The sequence below is a fragment of the Melanerpes formicivorus genome, unplaced genomic scaffold (assembly GCF_026170545.1).
Source record: "Melanerpes formicivorus ecotype bairdi unplaced genomic scaffold, bMelFor1.0.p_v2 SCAF_1914, whole genome shotgun sequence".
NCBI classification, from domain to species: domain Eukaryota; kingdom Metazoa; phylum Chordata; class Aves; order Piciformes; family Picidae; genus Melanerpes; species Melanerpes formicivorus.
Genome location: NW_027144265.1, coordinates 22,249 through 39,651, shown reverse-complemented (window position 1 = coordinate 39,651; position 17,403 = coordinate 22,249). Strand labels below are relative to the sequence as shown.

At 65.7% G+C, this 17,403-nt stretch overlaps 2 protein-coding genes across 3 annotated transcripts; both read right to left on the bottom strand.

Annotated features, from left to right (window-relative positions):
* Positions 1 to 492: 492 nt before the first annotated feature.
* On the bottom strand, positions 493 to 8,963 carry LOC137461360 (phosphatidylinositol 3,4,5-trisphosphate 5-phosphatase 2-like). Of its 2 annotated transcripts, none has more exons than XM_068171119.1 (6): positions 8,687 to 8,963; positions 4,311 to 4,374; positions 2,631 to 2,781; positions 2,427 to 2,534; positions 1,139 to 1,276; positions 493 to 602 (listed from the first exon to the last, which is right to left on the bottom strand). In XM_068171119.1, exons 1-5 carry the CDS (start codon positions 8,923 to 8,925, stop codon positions 1,239 to 1,241), a joined length of 600 nt encoding a protein of 199 aa, XP_068027220.1. In that variant the 5' UTR covers positions 8,926 to 8,963; the 3' UTR covers positions 493 to 602; positions 1,139 to 1,238. The 2 variants fall into 2 exon arrangements, with proteins under 2 accessions (XP_068027220.1, XP_068027221.1); XM_068171120.1 differs by having other exon boundaries at positions 2,631 to 2,715.
* Positions 8,964 to 9,713: 750 nt separating this feature from the next.
* On the bottom strand, positions 9,714 to 16,961 carry LOC137461357 (folate receptor gamma-like). The gene is made up of 4 exons (XM_068171117.1): positions 16,576 to 16,961; positions 15,712 to 15,900; positions 12,635 to 12,770; positions 9,714 to 11,216 (listed from the first exon to the last, which is right to left on the bottom strand). Exons 1-4 carry the CDS (start codon positions 16,714 to 16,716, stop codon positions 10,858 to 10,860), a joined length of 825 nt encoding a protein of 274 aa, XP_068027218.1. The 5' UTR covers positions 16,717 to 16,961; the 3' UTR covers positions 9,714 to 10,857.
* Positions 16,962 to 17,403: the final 442 nt, after the last annotated feature.

The following is a 17,403-nucleotide window of genomic DNA, read 5'->3' as shown; positions in this document are numbered from 1 at the left end:
TCAGGGGCAGGATGGGACCCCCCCAGATCCAGCCCAGATCCCAGAAGGGGCAGTATGGGACCCTCAGATCCAACCCAGCACCATGGGATGGGGCAGGATGGGACTCTCAGATGCAACCCAGCACCATGGGATGGGGCAGGATGGGACTCTCAGATGCAACCCAGCACCATGGGATGGGGCAGGATGGGACACCCCCCCCAGATCCAGCCCAGATCCCAGCAGGGGCAGGATGGGACCCTCAGATCCAACCCAGCACCATGGGATGGGGCAGGATAAGACCCATGGATTCATGGGATGAGATCCTCAGCTCCAACCCAGCACCATGGGATGGGGCAGGATGAGACCCACAGATCCAACCCAACACCATGGGATGGGGCAGGATGGGACCTCCCCCCCAGATCCAGCCCAGATCCCAGCAGGGGCAGGATGGGACCCTCAGATCCAACCCAGCACCATGGGATGAAGCAGGATGGGATCCTCAGGGTGGGAGCAGTCCCCCTGTCCCCCTCACCTGCTGCAGGATCTTGGAGACCATGGTGGAGCTCTGCTGGTCAAAGACCTTGGAGAGGATCTCCAGCCCTGCCAGCACCTTGTCCACCTCGCTGGGGAGGAGGAGGAGCAGGGGCAGAGGCTGCCAGCTGCCTGCCCACACATCTCCACCCACCCCCATCCACCTCCCTCTCCACCTCCAGCTCCCTCCACCTCTCCCTCCATCCCCGTCCCCCTCCCTTCCCCTCCCTCCATCCCCCCTCCATCCCCGTCCCCCTCCCTTCCCCTCCCTCCATCCCCCTCCCCCTCCCTCCATCCCCCTCCCCCTCCCTCCATCCCCCTCCAACCTCCCTCCATCCCCCTCCACCTCCCTCCATCTCCCTCCACCTCCCTCCATCTCCCTCCATCCCCAACCACCTCCCTCCATCTCCCTCCATCCCCAACCACCTCCCTCCATCTCCCTCCATCCCCAACCACCTCCCTCCATCTCCCTCCATCCCCAACCACCTCCCTCCATCTCCCTCCATCCCCATTCACCTCCCTCCATCTCCCTCCATCCCCATTCACCTCCCTCCACCTCCCTCCATCCCCATTCACCTCCCTCCACCTCCCTCCAACCACCTCCCTCCCTCCATCCCCAACCACACACCTGTGGAGCCGTTTGCAGGAGGTCACCAAGGTCTTGTTGAGGTGTGGGAGGCTGCTGGCCCCACCCCTGACAGCCTCCAGGTCCAGGCTGTAGCTGCCCTTCAGGTACTCATGGGAGATGCTGCTGAGGCCATTGGGGCTGTGGAGGAGGAGGGCAGGGAGGAGGTGGAGGGCAGGGAGGAGGTGGAGGGCAGGGAGGGGGTGGAGGGCAGGGAGGGGGGTGGAGGGCAGGGAGGGGGTGGAGGAGAGGGAGAACAGGGAGAGGGGGTGGAGGACAGGGAGGGGGTGGAGGACAGGGAGGAGGAGAGGGAGAAGAGGGAGAAGGAGGGGGGAGGAGGGGGGGAGGAGGGAACAGCTCCTGACCTGTCGGGGGGGGGGGCGGGCAGGGAGGGGGCACAGGGGGAGGGAGCAGCTCCTGACCTGTCGGGGGTGGGGGGCGGGCAGGGAGGGGGCACAGGGGGAGGGGGGCAGCTCCTGACCTGTCGGGGGTGGGGGCGGGCAGGGAGGGGGCACAGGGGGGAGGGGGCAGCTCCTGACCTGTCGGGGGAGGGTTGGGCAGGGAGGGGGCACAGGGGGAGGGGGCAGCTCCTGACCTGTCGGGGGGGGGGGTCGGGCAGGGAGGGGGCACAGGGGGAGGGGGCAGCTCCTGACCTGTCGGGGGAGGGTTGGGCAGGGAGGGGGCACAGGGGGAGGGGGCAGCTCCTGACCTGTCGGGGGTGGGGGCGGGCAGGGAGGGGGGCACCAGGGGGAGGGAGCAGCTCCTGACCTGTCGGGGGGGGGGGTCGGGCAGGGAGGGGGCACAGGGGGAGGGGGCAGCTCCTGACCTGTCGGGGGAGGGGGTCGGGCAGGGAGGGGGCACAGGGGGGAGGGAACAGCTCCTGACCTGTCGGGGGAGGGTTGGGCAGGGAGGGGGCACAGGGGGAGGGAGCAGCTCCTGACCTGTCGGGGGGGGGGGGGTCGGGCAGGGAGGGGGCACAGGGGGGAGGGGGCAGCTCCTGACCTGTCGGGGGGGGGGGTCGGGCAGGGAGGGGGCACAGGGGGAGGGGGCAGCTCCTGACCTGTCGGGGGGGGGGGGGGAGGCAGGGAGGGGGCACCAGGGGGAGGGGGCAGCTCCTGACCTGTCGGGGGGGGGTCAGGCAGGGAGGGGGCACAGGGGGAGGGAGCAGCTCCTGACCTGTCGAGGGGGGGGGCAGGCAGGGAGGGGGCACAGGGGGAGGGGGCAGCTCCTGACCTGTCGGGGGGGGGGGGGAGGCAGGGAGGGGGCACAGGGGGAGGGGGCAGCTCCTGACCTGTCAGCCGTGGTGGCCTCGGGCAGGGCGGTGCGCGGGGCCGGTGGGGCTGAGCCCCCCGGGGGGCGGCGGAGCGGGGCGGCAGCGGTGGCTTCTCGTCCTCTCCGTCTGCAAAGCGGGTCTGGGGGTGAGGCACGGCTCCCGGCTGGGGACCCCCACCCCCCAGCCCCAGCCCCAGCCCAGGGCGGGCGAGCCCCCTCCCACCTGAGTAGTCCTTGTCCTCCAGGCTGTCCTTCTCCTTCTCCCTCTCGACGGGGAAGAGGAGGGTGCAGACCAGGCCCTGGTTGGGCTGCAGGTAGAGGGCGATCAGCTCGCTCAGGGTCTTGAAGCGTCTCACCTGCACCCCCTGCGAGGTCTGCGGGGACAGCGACACGGCTGGGGGGCGGCAGGAGGCGGCCCGGGGCTGGGACACCCCACCCCCAGCAAGGGGCATCCCCACCCCCCCGGGAAAGGGACACACGTGGAGGGACAACCCAGCCAGGGATCTGCATGGAGGGACCCTGCAGGGAGCCTCGGGAAGGGAGCCTCAGGGAGGGAGCCTCAGGGAGGGAGCCTCAGGGAGGGAGCCCCCACGGAGGGACCTTCAAGGAGGGAGCCCCCACACAGGGACCCTCAGGGAGGGAACCACCATGGAAGGACCCTCAGGGAGGGACCTTCAGAGAGGGACCCTCAGGGAGGGAGCCCCCATGGAGAGACCTTCAGAGAGGGACCCTCAGGGAGGGAGCCTCAGAGAGGGAGCCTCAGAGAGGGAGCCCCCACGGAGGGACCTTCAGGGAGGGAGCCTCAGGGAGGGAGCCTCAGAGAGGGAGCCTCAGAGAGGGAGCCCCCACGGAGGGACCTTCAGGGAGGGACCCCCCATGGAGAGATCTTCAGGGAGGGGAGCCTCAGGGAGGGAGCCCCCAGGCAGGGACCCTCAGGGAGGGACTCTCAGGGAGGGAGCCTCCAGGCAGGGACCCTCAGGGAGGGACTCTCAGGGAGGGAGCCCCCAGGCAGGGACCCTCAGGGAGGGACTCTCAGGGAGGGAGCCCCCAGGCAGGGACCCTCAGGGAGGGACTCTCAGGGAGGGAGCCCCCAGGCAGGGACCCTCAGGGAGGGACTCTCAGGGAGGGAGCCTCCAGGCAGGGACCCTCAGGGAGGGACTCTCAGGGAGGGAGCCCCCACGCAGGGACCTTCAGGGAGGGAGCCTCAGGGAGGGAGCCTCAGAGAGGGAGCCTCAGAGAGGGAGCCCCCACGGAGGGACCCTCAGGGAGGGATCCTCAGGGAGGGAGCCCCCATGGAGAGACCCTCAGGGAGGGACCCCCCATGGAGAGACCTTCAGGGAGGGAGCCTCAGGGAGGGAGCCCCCAGGCAGGGACCTTCAGGGAGGGACCCTCAGGGAGGGATCCTCAGGGAGGGAGCCCCCACACAGGGACCCTCAGGGACGGATCTTTATGGAGGGACCCCCCCCCCCAAAGAGGACCCTAAAAAAGGGACCCCCCCCCTAAAAGGGACCCTCCTACAGCAACAGCCAACAGGGACCCCCCCAAAAACCCCCAGAAGGGGACCCCCAGAAAGAGAACCCCATGTAGGGCCCCCCCAAAAGGGACACCCATGCAGTGCCAGGGAGCTGGGCAAGCTGCTGGCACAGGGCTGAGGCAGTGCCAGGGAGCTGGGCAAGCTGTTGGCACAGGGCTGAGGCAGTGCCAGGGAGCTGGGCAAGCTGTTGGCACAGGGCTGAGGCAGTGCCAGTGAGCTGGGCAAGCTGTTGGCACGGGGCTGAGGCAGTGCCAGGGAGCTGGGCAAGCTGTTGGCACAGGGCTGAAGCAGTGCCAATGAGCTGGGCAAGCTGTTGGCACAGGGCTGAGGCAGTGCCAATGAGCCCAGGGCAGGGATGGCAGTGCCCACCTGCACTGCCAGGAAGTCCTCCTCGTCGGGCAGGATGCGGTAGGTGTGGACGTGCTTCTGGAACCTGCGGGCACAGACACCCACTCAGGTGCCTCTGGTGCCACCCTGGCCTGGCACCACCACCATGCCAACCCCCCCACCCCCAGCCCATGCCTGCTGTGCCAACATTGTGCCCACAGGGCCAGGGAAGCAAACGGGCAGCAGGCACAGGGCTGGAGAAGGGTGCCAGGAGCGGTGCCACCCGGCCTGCACTGGCAGGGGGCACAGGGCACTGGGCACACAACACATGGCAGAGGGCACAGTGGCATTTAGCACTGGACATCTGGCACTGGACACATGGCACAGGAAGCACAACACAGGGCACTTGAGATGGGGCACAGGGCACAGTGGCACAGGAAGCACAACACAGGGCACTTGGGATGGGGCACAGGGCACATGGCACAGGGCACATGGAGCACAACACAGGGCACTTGGGATGGGGCACAGGGCACAGGAAGCACAACACAGGGCACTTGGGATGGGGCACAGGAAGCACAACACAGGGCACTTGGGATGGGGCACAGGGCACAGGAAGCACAACACAGGGCACTTGGGATGGGGCACAGGGCACATGAAGCACAACACAGGGCACTTGGGATGGGGCACAGGGCACAGTGGCACAGGAAGCACAACACAGGGCACTTGGGATGGGGCACAGGGCACAGTGGCACAGGAAGCACAACACAGGGCACTTGGGATGGGGCACAGGGCACAGTGGCACAGGGCACAGGAAGCACAACACAGGGCACTTGGGATGGGGCACAGGGCACAGTGGCACAGGGCACAGGAAGCACAACACAGGGCACTTGGGATGGGGCACAGGGCACAGTGGCACAGGAAGCACAACACAGGGCACTTGGGATGGGGCACAGGGCACATGGCACAGGGCACACGAAGCACAGCACAGGGCACTTGGGATGGGGCACAGGGCACAGGGCACATGAAGCACATGAAGCACAGCACAGGGCACTTGGGATGGGGCACAGGGCACAGGGCACATGAAGCACATGAAGCACAGCACAGGGCACTTGGGATGGGGCACAGGGCATATGAAGCACAGCACAGGGCACTTGGGATGGGGCACAGGGCACAGGGCACATGAAGCACATGAAGCACAGCACAGGGCACTTGGGATGGGGCACAGGGCACATGAAGCACAACACAGGGCACACCACACTTGGCACTTCATGACACATGGCACTGGGCACAGAACACATGGCATTGAGCACCTCGCACACAACACATGGCACTGGGCACAGAACACATGGCACTAGGCCCCTGGCACAGAACACATAGCACTGGGCCCCTGGCACACAACACATGGCACAGCCCCAGGCCAGGGCTGGCACCCTCCCAGGTGCCACTGGTTTCGCTGGAAGGAGCCAGCAGCTTCCAGTTCCCACAGGGCACTCTGGAGGTGCCCTCGGTGCCACCACCCAGCCAGGAAACCACAGCAAGCTGCCAGCTGCCCCCCAGCACTGCCCAGGGGCACAGCCAACAGGCAGAGGTGCCAGGGAGGTGTTGTCTCCTGTTCCCAGTGCCCCTCAGGCTGGCAGTGCCAGTTCTCCCAGTGCCCCCCAGTCTGGCTTTCCATCAGCCCCCAGTGCCCCCTAGTTTGTCACTGCCACCTCTCTAGTGCTCCCCAGCTCACCAGTGCCCCCCAGTCTGGCAGTGCCAGCTCTCCCTGTGCCCCCCAGTCTGGCTTTCTATCAGCCCCCAGTGCCCCCCAGTCTGACAGTGCCAGTTCTCCAGTGCCCCCCAGTTCTCCCACTGCCAGTTTCCAGTGCCCCCCAGTTTTCCCAGTGCCCCCCAGTCTGGTTTTCCATCAGCCCCCAGTGCCCCCCAGTCTGTCAGTGCCAGTTTTCCCAGTGCCCCCCAGTCTGGCTTTCCATCAGCCCCCAGTGCCCCCCCAGTCTGGCAGTGCCAGCTCTCCCAGTGCCCCCCAGTCTGGCTTTCCATCAGCCCCCAGTGCCCCCCAGTCTGTCAGTGCCAGCTCTCCCAGTGCCCCCCCAGTCTGGCAGTGCCAGCTCTCCAGCCCCCCACCCCCCCCCCGCCCAGTCCCCTTCCAGTGCCCTCCATTCCCTCCCCCGGTGCCCCCCGGTGTCTCTCCGGTGTCCCCCTCCTCCCCCCCAACACTCCCCTCCCAGCGCCCTCCAGTCTCCTTCCCGGGGCTCTCCCGGTGCCTCCCCGGTCCCCCCCCGCGGTGCTCTCCGGTTTCCCTCCCCCTACTCCGCGGCGCTTCCCCCGCGCCCCGGATCCTCTCCGCCGGGTCCCCTCCTCCAGTCCCTCCCAGTTCCCTCCCAATGCTCTCCCTTCGCTCCCCCTTTCCTTCCCCCGCTATCCCCGGTGTCGTCCCCCGCCCGGTGCGTCGCCGCCATTCCCCCCACGGTGTCCCCCCGCGCCGGTCGCCCGGGACTCACAGCAGGCACAGCTCGCTGCCGGTAGTCCCCCGCTGCTCCCCCGCTGCCCAGCACTCACGGCAGGCACAGCGCGAAGGCCACCCCCGGGCTCCCCGCTCTGTGCCCCCCGCCCCGGGCTCCCCGGTGTCCCCCCGGCGTGTGTCCCCCCGCCGGGACTCACAGCAGGCACAGCGCGAAGGTCGTCCCCCCCCCAACCCCGGTATCCCCGCCGTGTCCTCCCCGTTATCCGTGGGGTCCCCCACGTTGTGTCCTTCCCTCCCTCCCTCCCCGGTGTACCCCGTATGTCCCCAGTAGCCCCGCTGTGTCCCCTCCCTTATCGCCAGTGTGTCCCCCCGCCCCGTTCCCCCCGGTGTGTCCTCTCCACTGGCCCCGCTCTGGCCCCCCCCGTTACCCCCCGGTGCCGCCGGCACTCGCCGCAGGCACAGGCCGAAGGCTCCCCCGGTATCCCCGCGCGTCCCCCGGCATCGCCAGCGTCCCCCCGCCGGGTCCCCCGTTATCCGCGGTGCACCCCCGTTACCCAGGGTACCCCCGGTGGCCCCCCGGTGCCCGGTACTCACAGCAGGCAGCGGGCGAAGGACCCCCGTTTCCACCGCTACCCCTGGTCATCCCCGTTCACCTCCCGTGCCCCCAGTACCCCCCTTCCCCCCCGGTACCCACAGGAGGCACAGGACGAAGGCCATCCCAGTTACCCCCGTTCCCCCGTTATCCCCGTTCCCCCTGTGCCCCCGCTCTCCCCGGTACTCACAGGAGGCACAGGACGAAGGACCCCCCCCGGTACCCCAGTCCCGCCAGGAGGCCCCGCTTCCCCCGTCCCCCCGCTCCTCCCGTTACCCCCATTCCCCCGTTCCCCCCGGCACTCACAGGAGACACAGTGCGAAGACCGCCCCCCCGGCACCCCCGCCTCGCCCGGTACCCCCCGTCCCTACAGTACCCCCCCTCCCTCCCCGTTCCCCCCCGTTTCCCTCCGGCACTCACAGGAGGCACAGGGCGAAGACCCCCCGGCACCCTAGTTCCCCCCGTCCCCCCCGTTTCCCCCCGGCACTCACAGAAGACACGGGGCGAAGACACACCCCCCCAGCACCCCCGTCCCGCCCGATACCCCCGTGCCCCCCCGGCACTCACAGGAGGCACAGGGCAAAGATCGCCCCCCGGCACCCCCGTACCCCCCGTTTCCCCCCGGCACTCACAAGAGGCACAGGGCAAAGATCGCCCCCCGGCACCCCCGTACCCCCGTTTCCCCCCGCCACTCACAGGAGGCACAGGGCGAAGATACCCCCCCAGCATCCCCGTCCCGCCCGATACCCCCAGTATCCCCGACCCCCCCGTTTCCCCCCCGGCACTCACAGGAGACACAGGGCGAAGACCGCCCCCCCCGGCACCCCAATCCCTCGCGGTACCCCCGTTCCCCCCGCACTCACAGGAGACACAGGGCGAAGACTCCCCCCGGCACCCCAATCCCTCGCGGTACCCCCCGTTCCCCCCGCACTCACAGGAGACACAGGGCGAAGACTCCCCCCGGCACCCCAATCCCGCCCGGTACCCCCGTTCCCCCCGAAACCCCGTTTCCCCCCCGGCACTCACAAGAGGCACAGGGCGAAGACTCTCCCCGGCACCCCAATCCCGCCCGGTACCCCCCGTTCCCCCGGCACTCAAAGGAGGCACAGGGCGAAGACTCCCCCCGGCACCCCAATCCCGCCCGGTACCCCCCGTTCCCCCCGGCACTCACAGGAGGCACAGGGCGAAGACCGCCCCCCGGCACCCCAATCCCTCCCGGTACCCCCCGTTCCCCCGGCACTCACAGGAGGCACAGGGCGAAGACTGCCCCCCGTTCCCCCCGTCCCCCCGCTTCCCCCCGCCGCTCCCGCACCCCGCTCCCCCCGCTCCCCCCCCGCTGCCCCCCGCCGCCCCGGCACTCACAGGAGGCACAGTGCGAAGGCCCCTGCCACGCTCTCGCTGTCCCGCACCAGGAAGCTTCCGTCCCGCCCGGCCCGGGCCAGCTGCTCTTCGGCCGCCGCCCGGCTCAGGTCCCGGTGGTACCAGGGCGGAGGGACCGGCGACAGCGACAAGGGAGGAGGAGGTGGCCCCGGACCGCCCCCCCCGACCCCAGCTCCGGCTCCGGCTCCGCCGCCGCCGCTCCCCCCCGGACCTGCCGCCATAGTCCGGGCACCGAGCGGGAGCGCGCAGCGGGGCCGCGCTCGGGGGTTCGGGGAGGCGGGGACCCGGGGGGGGCGGAGGGGAGGGTGGGGACAAGGGAGGGTGGGGAGGACAGGGAGTGGGTGGGACAGGACTAGGCTGGGGGTACTGGATGGACGGTGTCACCCCCGACCTCCCAGTGCCCCCCAGACTGTCGGTGCCACCTCTCCAGTGTGCCCCAGATCTCCCAGTGCCTCCCAGTTCGTCGCTACCACTTCTCCAGCGCCCCCCCAGTCCTCCCAGTGCCCCCTAGTCTGGCTCTCTCTCAGCCCCCAGTGTCCCCCAGTCCTCCCAGTGCCCCCCAGTCTGTCTCTCTTTCAGCCCCCAGTGCCCCCCAGGATAGTGTGATGGGGAGGGGAGACACAGTGGGGAATGGGAAGGAGTCTTGAGGGGGTGGGCGAAGGGGGGTGGTGGGACACTGAGAATGGGGAGGGGTCACTGGGAATGGGAGGGGACATTGGGGGGAGGGGACTTTGGGGGGAGGGACACTGGGAATGGGGAGGGGACATTGCGGGGAGGGGACATTGGGGATGGGGCGCATGGGAATAGGGAGGGTGGCGGGGAGAACCGAGAACGTGGGTGGGGGTCCCCAAGGGGTTCCCCTTCCCACCCTGCACCCCCCCCAAAAGAGCAGGACCAGCTCCCCCCTGCTCCCCCAACCCTTCACCCCCCAAAAAAGAGTTGGACCAGCCCACCCCCCCCAACCTCCCCAGCCCTTCACCCCCCAAAAAAGAGCAGGACCGGCACCCCCCACATTCCCCCCGCTTGACCTCCCCCCAAAGAGCAGCACTCCCAAGGGGGGTCTGGGGTCTTTATTCCATTTGGGGGGGGGGGGCTCACAGTAGCCAGGGAACTTTTGGGGTGTCCCATGGAGGGGGAGAGATGGTCTCCATGGGGGAGTCCTCAAGGGATAGCAGGGGTCTGCATGGGTGGGTTGAGAGGGGCCATGAGGACCTCCATGGGGTGGTCTTCATGGGGTAGGAAGGGTCTTCATGGGTGACTGAGAGCAGGTCTAGGGGGGCTTGAGGTTCATCATGAGGTGGGCTCCATGGGGTGGTCCTCATGGGGTGGGAAGGGTCTCTGTGGGTGGCTGTGAGTGGGTTGAGGGGGGACCTGAGGGTCACTATGGGGTGGTCTCCTAGGGGTGGTCTCCATGGGATGGTCTTCAAGGGAGGGAAGGGGTCTCCATGGTTGGCTGTGAGTGGGCTGAGAGGGGGCATGAGGGTCTCCATGGGGTGGTCTCAAGGGATGGGAAGGGTCTCCATGGGGTGGCTTGAGGAGGGCTAGAGGGGCTTGAGGTTCACCATGGGGTGGGCTCCTTGGGGTGGTCTTCGTGGGGTGGGAAGCTCTTCATGGATGGGTTGAGAGGGATCATGAGGGTCTCCATGGGGTGGTCCTCAAGGGCTGGGAAGGGGTCCATGGGGGGGTTGAGAGGGATCATGAGGGTCTCCATGGAGTGGTCCTCAAGGGCTGGGAAGGGGTCCATGGGGGGGTTGAGAGGGATCATGAGGGTCTCCACGGGGTGGTCCTCAAGGGCTGGGAAGGGGTCCATGGGGGGGTTGAGAGGGATCATGAGGGTCTCCATGGGGTGGTCCTCAAGGGTTGGGAAGGGGTCCATGGGGGGGTTGAGAGGGATCATGAGGGTCTCCATGGGGTGGTCCTCAAGGGCTGAGAAGATCTCCATGGGGGGGTTGAGAGGGATCATGAGGGTCTCCATGGGGTGGTCCTCAAGGGTTGGGAAGGGGTCCATGGGGGGGTTGAGAGGGATCATGAGGGTCTCCATGGGGTGGTCCTCAAGGCCTGGGAAGGGGTCCATGGGTTGAGAGGGATCATGAGGGTCTCCATGGGGTGGTCCTCAAGGCCTGGGAAGGGGTCCATGGGGGGGTTGAGAGGGATCATGAGGGTCTCCACAGGGCGGTCTCCAGGGTTGCATCGAGCACGGCCACGGCGACCTCCAGGTCAGGAGAGGAGCAGCAGGCCGGTGGTGGGCAGCAGCAGGAGGCTCCCCGAGGCGAGGGGGAGGCCCGTGGGGGGGGCCGGGGGGGGGCAGCAGCGTTGGCATAGAACTGTGCCACGGCCACGTTGGGGTTGCCCTGGGCGGGGTCGAACCACATCTGGATGCAGAGGCCGCTGCCCCGATGGTGAGGGCTCCACTGGTAGGACTGGGACCAGATGTCCTCACACAGCCTGGCTGGGGTGGGGAACACGAACCTGAACTTCTGGCACATGGAGCCCTGGGGACACCGGTTGGTGCCTGGGGGGGCAGGAGAGGAGAGAAGGTCAGGACGGGGCCGGAGGGAGGAGGCGTGGGGAGAGGGGAGGGGGAGGGCGAGGAGGGGCTCAGCCTGCTGCGGCCTGGGGAGAGCAAGGCAGCTCGTGGGGGAGACCTCCACCCCCAGGAGGAACACCCCAGGGTGCAGCTCGAGCCCCCCCTGGCCTGCTCACAGCCACCCATGGAGACACCCACCCCCCCGTTCCATGAGGAACACCCCACGGAGACCCTCGTGTCCACCCTCAACCCACTCACAGCTACCCATGGAGACCCTCCCATCCCTTGAGGACCACCCCATGGAGACCCTCATGTCCACCCTCAACCCACTCACAGCCACCCCTGGAGACCCTTCTCATCCCTTGAGGACCACCCCATGGTGAACCTCAGCCCCCCCTAGACCAGCTCACAACCACCCACGGAGACCCTCGTGTCCACCCTCAACCCTCCCATGCCTTGAAGACCACCCCATGGTGAACCTCAAGCCCCCTCAGACCTCCTTACAGCCACCCATGGAGACCCTTCCCATCCCTTGAGGAACACCCCATGGAGACCCTCGTGTCCACCCTCAACCCTCCCATGCCTTGAAGACCACCCCATGGTGAACCTCAAGCCCCCTCAGACCTCCTCACAGCCACCCACAGAGACCCTTCCCATCCCTTGAGGACCATCCCATGGTGAACCTCAAGCCCCCTCAGACCTCCTTACAGCCACCCACAGAGACCCTTCCCATCCCTTGAGGAACGCCCCAAGGAGACCACCCCACGGAGATCCTCAGGGTGCCCACTCAACCCTCTCACAGCCACCCATGGAGACCCCTCCCACTCCATGGTGAACCACAGTGGGCAACCAAACTGGTCCCAGATGCTCACCAGAAGCATCCCAGATGCCTTGGCTGGGAGCAGATCCCCCATAGGGTGGGGGGTCACTTCTCCACCTGTCCAAAGCCTCCCCCCAGGAGCCTCCAGCCCAGCCCTGGTGGTGCCCTCAGCACCAACCTGAGCTCCAAACAGGTCCCAGATGCCCTGGCTGGGAGCAGATCCCCCACTGGGGTCACCTCTCCATGAGGTGGAGACCCACAGGAGGCCCCAACCCTAGTGACCCATGGTGGGCAACCAAACTGGTCCCAGATGCCCACCAGAAGCATCCCAGATGCCCTGGCTGGGAGCAGATTCCCCACTGGGGTCACCTCTCCATGGGGCTGGAGACCCCCAGGAGGCTGCAACCCTGGTGACCCATGGTGGGCAACCAAACTGGTCCCAGATGCCCACCAGAAGCATCCCAGATGCCCTGGCTGGGTGCCCAGATTCCCCATAGGGTGGGGACCACTTCTCCACCTGCCCACAGCCTCCCCCCAGGAGCCTCCAGCCCAGCCCAGCCCTGGTGGTGCCCCCAGCACTGACCTGAGGTCCAGTTCCAGCCCTTGTGCCAGTTGACCTTGCAGGTGAGAGCCTCCTGGCAGTCCTCCCACCACTGCTCGCAGTCCTCCCGGCACAGCGGCACATGGAGGATCCTCTCCTTCCTCCAGCTGCTGTCAGCCTGGCAGGAGAGGGCAGAACCCACCCAGCTGGCGCCCAGTTGATCCCAGTGAGGGTGGCATTGAAGGGATCAATCACAGAATCGATGCCAGGGGCTGCAAGGGGCCTCTGGGACCCCCCCCCCCCCCCGAGCCCAATTCCCCCCTCGCCAGGCAGGGCACCCAGGAAGGCAGCTGGGGGGTGGTTGAATATCTCCACAGAAGGAGACTCCACAGCCCCCCCCCGGGCAGCCTGCTCCACCCCCACAGGGACAAAATCCTCCCTCCTGTTCCCATGGACCTTCCTCTGCCTCAGCTTCCCCCCCTGCCCCTTGGGCTGGCATTGGGCAGCACTGAGCAGAGCCTGGCTGCAGCCTCTGGGCACTGCCCCTGCCCATCTTCATCATCATGAAGGAGGTCACCTCTCAGGCTCCTCCTCTCCAAGCTCCAAGGCCTCAGCTCCCTCAGGCTCTCCTCCTGAGGAAGATCTTCCACTGCCTTCATCATCTCTGTGCCTCTGTGCTGGACTCTCTCCAGCAGTTCCCTGAGGTCCTTCCTGACCTGGGGGCCCCAGAGCTGGAGCAAACAGCCCCAGGGCTCTCAGCCTCTCTCCCCAGGGGAGATGCTCAAGTGCCCAAATCATTCTCCTGGCTCTCCCTTGGCCTCTACCCAGCTGCTCCCTGCCCCTCCTGACCTGAGGGGCCCAGAACTGGACACAAGATTCCAGATGCAGCCTCAGCAGGGCAGAGCACAGGGGGTGGAGAACCTCTCTGACCTACTCCCCAGGTGGCCCTTCCACTCCACCCCAGGCTGCCCTTGGCCTTCTTGGCCACCAGAGCACACTGCTGGCTCCTGGGCAACCAGAGAAGGCTCCCAGGAGACCTTCTTGTGGCCTTCCAGGATCTGCAGGGGGCTACAGAAAAGCTGGGGAGGGACTTTTGAGGATGTCAGGGAGGGATAGGACTGGGGGGGGATGGAGCAGAACTAGAAGTGGGGAGACTCAGATTGGATGTGAGGAAGAAGCTGTTGCCCAGGAGGGTGGTGAGAGCCTGGCACAGGCTGCCCAGGGAGGTGGTGGTAGCCTCATCCCTGGAGGTTTTTAAGGCCAGGCTGGAGGTGGCTGCGAGCAGCCTGCTCTGGTGTGAGGCGTCCCTTGCTCATGGCAGGGGGCTTGGGACTGGCTGAGCCTGGAGGTCCCTTCCAACCCTGACAACTCTGTGAGTCTGTGATTCTATAACCCTGGGATTCTATCATACCATGATTCTAGGACTCCAGGATTCTAGGACTCTGGGAGTCTATGGTTCTGGGATTCTATGGCTCCAGGATTCTGGATTTGAGGATTCTAGAGGTCTAGGATCCCAGGATTCTGTGATTCTAGGACTCCAGGACTCTAGGGTTCTAGGTTTCTATGGCTCTAAGATTCTATGATGCTAGGGTTCTATGATTCCAGGACTCTAGGATTCTATGATTCCAGGATTCTAGGGTTCTAGGATTCAAGGATTTGAGGATTCTGTGACTCTAAGATTCTATGATGCTAGGATTCCAGAACCCTATGATTCCAGGGCTCTTTTGTATTGGGAACAGTGTGGCCAGCAGGAGCAGGGAGGTCATCCTGCCCTGTACTCAGCACTGGTTAGGCCACACCTTGAGTGCTGTGTCCAGCTCTGGGCCCCTCAGGTTAAGAAGGACATTGAGATGCTGGAAGGTGTCCAGAGAAGGGCAACAAAGCTGGGGAGGGGTCTGGAGCACAGCCCTGTGAGGAGAGGCTGAGGGAGCTGGGCTTGCTTAGCCTGGAGAGGAGGAGGCTCAGGGGAGACCTTCTTGCTCTCTCCAACTCCCTGAAGGGAGGCTGTAGCCAGCCGGGGGTTGGTCTCTTCTGCCAGGCACCCAGCACCAGAACAAGAGGACACAGTCTCAAGCTGTGCCAGGGGAGGTTTAGGCTGGAGGTGAGGAGAAAGTTCTTCCCAGCAAGAGAGATTGGCCATAGGGATGTGCTGCCCAGGGGGGTGGTGGAGTCCCCATCCCTGGAGGTGTTCAGGAGGAGATTGGATGTGGCCCTTGGAGCCATGGTTTAGTTGATGAGATGGTGTTGAGGGATAGGTTGGACTCCATGATCTCAAAGGTCTTTTCCAACCTGGTCTGGTCTGGTCTGGTCTGGTCTGGTCTGATCTATTCTATTCTATTCTATTCTATTCTATTCTATTCTATTCTATTCTATTCTATTCTATTCTATTCTATTCCAGGGTTCTAGGATTCCAGGGTTCCAGGACTCTAGGATTCTATGATGCTGGGATTCTAAAGTTCCAGGATTCCAGGATTCCAGGGTTCTAGGGTTCTGTGATTGCAGGACTCTATGATTCCAAGATTCCAGGATTCCAGGATTCTAGGGTTCCAGGATCCCAGGATTCTAGGGTTCCAGGATTGCAGGACTCTATGATTCCAATATTCCAGGATTCTAGGGTTCCAGGATTCCAGGATTCTAGGGTTCCAGGATTGCAGGACTCTATGAATCCAGGATTCCAGGATTCTAGGATTCCAGGATTCTAGGGTTCCAGAGTTCCAGGATTCCAGGGTTCTAGGGTTCTGTGATTGCAGGACTCTATGAATCCAGGATCCCAGGATGCTATGGTTCCAGGGATCTAGGATTGCATGATTCCAGGACTCTAGGATTCTATGATTCCAGAATTCTAGGGTTCTAGGATTCCAGGAGTCTAGGGTTCCAGGACTCTAGGATTCTTGGCTTCTATGATTCCATGACTCCAGGGTTCTCTGATTCCAGGATTTGAGGATGCTATGACTCAGGGATTCTATGTCTCTAGGATCCCAGGATCCTCTGACTCATTCCAGGGTCCTCCAATTCCCTTCCACCATTTCCCACCCCCCCCCCATCCCTGCCTGCCCCTCTGGCCCAGCCTGCCCCAGGCTTGGCTGGGAGGGTGCTGGGGGAGGGGGCTCAGCACCCACCTGGTCGATCCAGGGCCCCAGGTTGGGGGAGCACTCGTAGAGGCAGGTGTCCTGGATGAAGTGCCGCTTGCACTTGGGGGGCATCACCCCACAGTGGTCCCAGTTGAAGCTGTAGAGGTAGGACTGGTCCTGGTGGGCTTCCTGGCTGGTGTTGGCCGTGCAGCAGGCGTTGTCCTTCCACAGGGCACACTGCCCCCCGGGGCGGGCAAAGCTCAGCCGGGGGCACCGCGGAGGAGGGGAGGGGAGGTGGGCACCACGGGGGGGAGGGGGGCCCAAGGGAGGGGAAGGGTCTCTAGGGCTTGAGGTTCACCAGGGGGTGGTCCTCAAGGGAGGGGAAGGGTCTCTAGGGCTTGAGATTCATCAGAGGGTGGTCCTCAAGGGAGGGGAAGGGTCTCTAGGGCTTGAGGTTCACCAGGGGGTGGTCCTCAAGGGAGGGGAAGGGTCTCTAGGGCTTGAGGTTCACTAGGGGGTGGTCCTCAAGGGAGGGGAAGGGTCTCTAGGGCTTGAGGTTCACCAGGGGGTGGTCCTCAAGGGATGGGAGGGTCTATAGTGGTGGCTGTGAGCAGATTTAGAGAGGTTTGGGATCCACCATGGGGTGGTCTCCATGGGGGTGGTCCTCAAGGGATGGGAGGGTCTATAGGGGTGGCTGTGAGCAGATTTAGAGAGGTTTGGGATCCACCATGGGGTGGTCTCCATGGGGGTGGTCCTCAGGGGATGGGAAGGGTCTCTAAGGCTGGCTGTGAGTGGGTTCAGGGGGGCTACGAGGGTCTCCACGAGGGTCTCCCTGGGGCACACCCTGCTGTGTCACCCCCCACCCCCCACGCCACCAGCCTGGGGTGGTGTCCCAGGACCTTACCTCCTTACCTGCCCATAGAGGTCCCCCTCGGGCCCGGGCTCCTTCTTGTGGTGGGTGGCATCCATGCAGACGTTGGTCAGGCTGTCCCTCGCCGCCCTGGCAGCGCCCACCCACAGCAGGACCCCCAGGAGGAGCCTCCTGGTCGCCATCTCCCCTGCCAGCAACCTTTGCAAGCCCTCAGAGCCGAGCTGGTGGAGCTGGAGCGGGCACCCTGGGGACAAAGTCCTCCCTCATGGCACGTGGGGGGCACCAGTGACACCAGGGCAGGGCTGGCACCGAACTGGGAGCAGAGCTGGCACCGAACTGGGAGCAGAGCTGGGAGCAGCTCTGGCACCTACGTGGGAGCAGAGCTGGCACCGAGCTGGAACCAGAGCTGGCACCGAACTGGGAGCAGCGCTGGCCCCGAGCTGGCAGCAGCTCTGGCACCGAACTGGGAGCACCGTTGGCCGCCGCTGCCTCTTTCCCCAGCCTGGGAGGAGCTCTGGGTGGCACCGGGGCGGGGTAGGGGTTACCAAAGGTCATCCCCCTCCCCCCCGCCCTCTCCCCCCTCCCAGTTCGGTGTGTGTGTCCCCCCCCCCCACCTCCAGTCCCATCCCAGTCTGCCTGGCGCCGGGTGGGGGCCAGCAGCAGCCAAAATCCACTCGTGGGTGTTTTTTTTTCCCCCCCTCCCTCCCAGTTTGGGGGAGGGGGGAATTGGGAAGGGAGAGTGGGACAGGGGGGAGGGTCCATGGCGCTGCTTGAACTGAGAGGGGGAAGGATGTGCTAGGGGGAAAGGGGGGCACCCCCCCCCCCCAGGTCATAAATACCTCTCGTGGGTCAGAGACACCCGTGGGGGG